This window comes from Trachemys scripta, chromosome 5 (assembly GCF_013100865.1).
Source record: "Trachemys scripta elegans isolate TJP31775 chromosome 5, CAS_Tse_1.0, whole genome shotgun sequence".
Taxonomy (NCBI): Eukaryota; Metazoa; Chordata; order Testudines; family Emydidae; genus Trachemys; species Trachemys scripta.
The window spans coordinates 142,518-148,702 of NC_048302.1; the positions used below are offsets into that span (position 1 = coordinate 142,518).

At 52.0% G+C, this 6,185-nt stretch overlaps 1 protein-coding gene across 3 annotated transcripts in view; it reads left to right on the forward strand.

Moving 5' to 3' along the window:
• Positions 1–5,866, forward strand: part of THEGL (theg spermatid protein like) — a 58,859-nt gene extending 52,993 nt beyond the window's left edge. For all 3 annotated transcript variants that reach the window (XM_034772768.1, XM_034772769.1, XM_034772767.1), the window contains exons 7-9: positions 213–344; positions 3,047–3,222; positions 5,520–5,866. In XM_034772768.1, coding sequence (XP_034628659.1) covers positions 213–344; positions 3,047–3,222; positions 5,520–5,634 — 423 coding nt within the window. In that variant the 3' untranslated portion in view covers positions 5,635–5,866. The remainder of the gene's footprint in view (positions 1–212; positions 345–3,046; positions 3,223–5,519) is intronic.
• Positions 5,867–6,185: the final 319 nt, after the last annotated feature.

Below are 6,185 nucleotides of genomic sequence, written 5' to 3' on the forward strand. Positions count from 1 at the left end.
AAAACTAGGGACCCACCTCCCTGGTTAGGTACCCACATTAAAAATGGCCTGATTTTCAGACCGCTCCCACTGATGTCAATGGGAACTGGGCATATTCAGCTCCTCTGAAAATCAAACTCTTATACAGCTGCCTAAGGTGAGAAACCTGCCTGTGATAATATTGGCCTCTAACATCTAACAGACCTGTGTACTGGTTTATTTGCCCTCTGTAGGTTGAAACACAAATTACAGACACTGCGAGGATGACTCTCACCCCCCCAAGAACACAACGTCTTGCCCAGCCGAAGGTTCAGAAGAATACTTTGTGTTACGACCGGGGAAGTCCCGAGTCCATGATCCGTCCAGTAAGGCAATGTGGCTGCAGCTCCTTGGTGTGGAGGGCCTTCCTCTCTATTGATGGGCTGTCATTGGTCTCCCTTAGATGACAAAAGCAGACAATGCTTATGCATTCAGTGTATAAAAAACAGCTTCAGGCTTCACAAGCCAGTATCCTCCTCCCTGCCCGCAGAGCAATGGTTCTGGTGCAATCCCGGGTCAGGCTGGATACCGGACGCCTGGCACATGGTGCTCAGATACCCTGAAGATGTGCAAGGCATGAACACGAGGCAGACGGATAGATGGCAGGTGGGTGGGTAGGTAAGAGATAGACAGGCTGGAGGAGAGCGGGGACTGGAAGGTCCATCACTGCACAGATCCTCTCATTCTCCTCCATGCATACGGGCCCAGAGAAGCTGCTCTAGCCATTAGGCTGAAGTAGCTGCTGCAGAACAGGTCTGCAGCCAGTCTGGGACAAGGATTCTTTCTCCCACCCATGCATTTGTCTGGCACCTGACGTGGTGCTCAGGCTGGCACTGCACTTGGCACTTACCCCAGGAGAAAAAGGAGCAGCAGTTCAGATCCATTTGAAGCTTGTCCCGTTTATGGGAAGAGGGAGATGCAGTGGTTAAGATGGAGAGTGCACCATGCAGGGCAGCGAAGGTGATGCATGGAATGAAAGTGCTTTGGCATAGGATAGCCTGACAAGCCAGGGTGATCTAGTCCAGGGGGTCTCAAACTGGGGGTCATGACCCCTCAGGGGGTCATGGTGGGTCGCAAGCTGTTAGTCTCCACCCCAAACCCCACTTTACATACAGCGTTTGTAATAGTGTTAAATATTTGTAAAGTGTTTTTAATTTATAGGGGGGGGTCACACTCAGGCTTGCTGTGTGAAAGGCATCCCCAGTACAAAAGATGAGAACCACTGCTATGTGATCTTGGGCAAGTCACCTCCTTTCTCTGTGCCTCAGTTTCTCCTCCCTCCCCTGTCCACGTAGACTATAAAAGTTCTCTCACTGCATATGTGCCGTGCCCAGCACAGCAAGGCCTGATGGCTGTGGGCACCCCTGTAATACTAAAGATAAGACCAACGGTGCTAGGAGCTTGGACAAAAGAGAATCAAGTCCAGGGCCAGGGTGTTAGTGGTTGGGATGATGAGGAAAGGGCGGATTTCAGAGCTACTGATGGGAAAGAACCAGCTGTGAGAGGGAAATGAAGGAGAGGAATTCCCTCAACTCCAGACCCTGCCCCTTTGTTCTGGTCCATTCCACAGACTCAGACTTCAGTCTCTAACAACCCTTGGCTAGCTGAGATCCTGCAGTGAGACTAGTCTCAGGAATGGTTCTTTCCCCTCACCCCTAACCCCCTCCCGCACCCCAACTCCCTGCCCCAGCCTGGTGAAAGTGAGTGAGGGTGGGGGAGAGCAAGTGACGGACGGACGGAGGGGGGATGGAGTGAGCGAGGCGGGGCCTCAGACAAGGGAGGGAGGGACAGGGTAGGGGCAAGGTAAGGGTGTTTGGGTTTGTGTGATTAGACAGTTGGCAACCCTATCATGCTGTGACGAGGGGATTGGTAGCGGGACAGGCAGCTAGGGGAGCTGGCGAGCTCTGATAGGGATACTTTAGCGCTCTGGTGGGTGTCAGGCATCTCCACTCTGCCCACCTCTGTTCAGTGCGTGTGTGAGGAGCCAGTGGGAGGGTCAGTGCAGAGCTGTGTCTGCAGTACCTTCAGTATGCCGAAGGGTCAAGCGACCCTCCCCAGCATCTAGTGCCCCCAGCAGCCGGCCTGGGCAGGGCCAGAGCCTCTCCTCTTCCAGCCACGCTGCCCTCCTGGGACGCTGCCCAGGCTCCGCTCCTGGGGGCTCCGGCTCACTCGGCCACTGTCCCCAGAAGCTGAGCCTGGGCAGGGGGCAGCCTGCCAGGCACTCTCCCAGTGGCTCTGGGGCCTGGCTGCCAAGATCAGTTGAACCTGCCAGGGGGAGCTGGCGCAGTGGGGGGATAGAGCCACCCACCCCCCCCCCCCCCGGTAATGGTGGACGGGGAGTGTGCAGGGGCCCTAGATTGGGGGTGGGGTGGGGAGGAGTCACGTGGGGAATTCAACTGCCCCCCTTTAGCTGGTGCCCCTGTTGGTGTCCCTACCACGAGTCGCCTTGATGCATCCAGCATTATAACGGGGCCATGTAGCCCAGGCCAGAGAGTACGGTGGCGTGTTTCTCTCCTGGTCTGGGCAGGACTGGCCATGAGGTTCATTCTTGCTGAGACTGAGCCTATGATGGCAGGTTGGGGGAAGCAGTGCAGGTTTAGCAAAGACACTGTCAGCCCCCCTGGTTGAGGGGATGGGTGCAGCATTTGTCACTTGGGTGTATAACTTAGTAGGCTTGGTAGACTCCCAGCCGCTTCCCTAGGATCAAATAACAGCAGTGGCCAGGCGGTGTCTGGGCAGGAGGCTCCAGCTTTTTCTCTTGTCTGTGGACTTTGCTACCGTGATCCATGCCTTTGTCACATCTCGCCTGCTCTGCTGGGCTGCATTGGGTACAAATCCCTTTGGGAACAGAAGCGTTTATGAAGTGGGGTCTCCTGACAGGAGAGTATGGCACTGGGCTGCAGATTGGCACTGGCTGCCCCATGGCTTCCTAACATTCAGCCCAGCACTTCACGGCAGAATGCTCCTTCGGCTTGAATCTAACAGCTGTACTTTCAGGACAGAACTCTTCCTGTGGTTCCTCTCACAGGTATCTAGGTCTGCCCAGCAAGCAGTAGCAAATGTTCGGACACTAGAGTTGGCTAAAGCAAAAGCGGTGTCACCTGAGTATCTGCCTGCCCGTGATACTGAACGGCCAGTGACAAAGGCAGCAAAGCACGCAGTGACTACACCTAGGATTGAGGAACTGTCCCAGCCGTGCAAAAGGTATGTGCTCACCAAAGGGGCTCGCTCAAAGGAGAGGTGAGAGCACTTTTCTTTGTCGTCGTTCCTGTGTCTCACCAGCTGGGTCTATGGCCATTTCGTACAGAACGTGGAAATGTATTAAGCAGAATTAGCTCTTGTAGAAACCCAAAAGCTAGTTGTGCTGTTAAACAGCTGCCATTCCACCCCAGAGATGTTTGCATGTTAGTATTGGAAGAAGCAACTCGTGAATTGGACTGTTTATATAGTTGAAAAGTGCTTTTAAATTTTTTGAGATGGCAGAGCTGGGAAAACCACTCTGGATTATGAATTTAGCACATTAGTTAGTAAATATGTTAAGACAAGTAAGGCTAATGTATCATACAATGCTCTTTGTTCATTTATGTAGCCTTTGTCACCTGTCTGGAGTGGCTCACAACTGTGAGTGCCAAGTATCAGAGGGGTAGTCGTGTTAGTCTGAATCTGTAAAAAGCAATAGAGGGTCCTGTGGCACCTTTAAGACTAACAGAAGTATTGGGAGCATAAGCTTTCGTGGGTAAGAACCTCATTTCTTCAGATGCAAGTAATGGAAATCTCCAGAGGCAGGTATAAATCAGTATGGAGATAACGAGGTTAGTTCAATCAGGGAGGGTGAGGTGCTCTGCTAGCAGTTGAGGTGTGAACACCAAGGGAGGAGAAACTGCTTCTGTAGTTGGATAGCCATTCACAGTCTTTGTTTAATCCTGATCTGATGGTGTCAAATTTGCAAATGAACTGGAGCTCAGCAGTTTCTCTTTGGAGTCTGGTCCTGAAGTTTTTTTGCTGTAAGATGGCTACCTTAACATCTGCTATTGTGTGGCCAGGGAGGTTGAAGTGTTCTCCTACAGGTTTTTGTATATTGCCATTCCTGATATCTGACTTGTGTCCATTTATCCTTTTACATAGTGACTGTCCAGTTTGGCCAATGTACAGAGCAGAGGGGCATTGCTGGCACATGATGGCATATATAACATTGGTGGACGTGCAGGTGAATGAGCCGGTGATGTTGTAGCTGATCTGGTTAGGTCCTGTGATGGTGTTGCTGGTGTAGACATGTGGGCAGAGTTGGCATCGAGGTTTGTTGCATGGGTTGGTTCCTGAGTTAGAGTTGTTATGGTGTGGTGTGTGGTTGCTGGTGAGAATATGCTTAAGGTTGGCGGGTTGTCTGTGGGGAAGGACTGGCCTGCCTCCCAAGGTCTGTGAAAGTGAGGGATCATTGTCCAGGATGGGTTGTAGATCACTGATGATGCGTTGGAGAGGTTTAAGCTGAGGACTGTAGGTGATGGCCAGTGGAGTTCTGTTGGTTTCTTTTTTGGGCCTGTCTTGAAGCAGGAGGCTTCTGGGTACATGTCTGGCTCTGTTGATTTGTTTCTTTATTTCCTTGTGTGGGTATCGTAGTTTTGAGAATGCTTGGTGAAGATCTTGTAGGTGTTGGTCTCTGTCTGAGGGGTTGGAGCAGATGCGGTTGTACAGCGCTTGGCTGTAGACGATGGATCGTGTGGTGTGTCTGGGGTGGAAGCTGGAGGCATGAAGGTAGGCGTAGCGGTCAGTGGGTTTTCGGTATAGGGTGGTGTTAACGTGGCCATCGCTTATTTGTACTGTGGTGTCTAGGAAGTGGACCTCTCGTGTAGATTGGTCCAGGCTGAGGTTGATGGTGGGTGGAAGCAATATATACCTCTAGACCAGTGGCACAGCTATGGGCACCCGCATGGCCCCACAATATGCCAACATTTTTATGGCTGACCTGGAACAACGCTTCCTCAGCTCTCGTCCACTCACGCCCCTTCTCTACCTATGCTATATTGATGACATCTTCATCATCTGGACCCATGGGAAGGAGACCCTGGAAGAATTCCACCATGATTTCAACAGCTTCCACCCCACCATCAACCTCAACCCCTAGGTCCTTTTCTGCAGAATTGCTGCCTAGCCATTCAGTCCCTAGTCTCTAGCAGTGCATGGGATTTTTCCATCCTAAGTGTGGCAATATATCACCACCCATTACAAAATGTTCTGTGAGCTATTTTGCAAAAATAATGAAATTTTAGTACTTTGGGACCTTTCAATGACACCTGCTATGAAATCTTGGCTGCGAGATGTGGAGAGGTCACCAGTGATTTGTGCAGAGTGTAAGAGGTGCAGTTTGAAGGTCTCCTGAAAACAAGCTCTTATTGTTAGTAGCTGATTTAGAACTTAGGCTCCAATTGTTAAAACTGAGGGAGTCTTCAGAAATCACTGTGCCACAATTCATACTCCTAACCCATTCTTCTTCTCTGTTCCAGGCCCACTGCGAACCTTGCTCAGTTTGATCCAGATGCCTTTTTAGTAAAGGAGTCTGCTAAGAAGGCAGTTTGCTCCAGCAGGCTTCAAAATCTAGCACGCCCTATTGAGCGCTGAACCCCTTGGCTCTTAAGTTCATTAAATCCTTAGAAGATTCATGGCTGTCTCGTCTGCTGTCCCCATCCCCAGTGTGTTTGATTACATGTTGTAGACCAGGGGTCTCAAACTCAATTTACCTTAGGGCCAGTGCCAGTCCTCAAATTCTCCCAGCCGGCCAATGTAACTCACGCCACCCAGAACCCACCCCCCAAAAACTCCACCTCCCACCTGCCTAAGGCTCTTGGACGGAGTTTGGGTGGGGGAGGAGGTCTGGGGTAGGGGTTTGGGGTGCAGGCTCTGGGAGGGAGTTTGGGTGCAGAAGGGGTGAGAGGTTGGGCTCTGGGAGGAGGTCTGGGGTGCAGGCTCTGGGATGGAGTTTGGGGGCAGAGGGTGTGTGGGAAGGGGGTGCAGGCTCCAGAAGGGAGTTTGGGGGCGGAAGGGGGTGTGTGGGAAGGGGAAGGGGTTGCAGGCTCTGGGAGGGGGTCGGGGGTGCGGCGCTTACCTGGGACTCAAAAGCAGGCCGGGGGACCTCCGTGCGCTTCTTCCCCTAGGCACTGCCCCCACAGCAT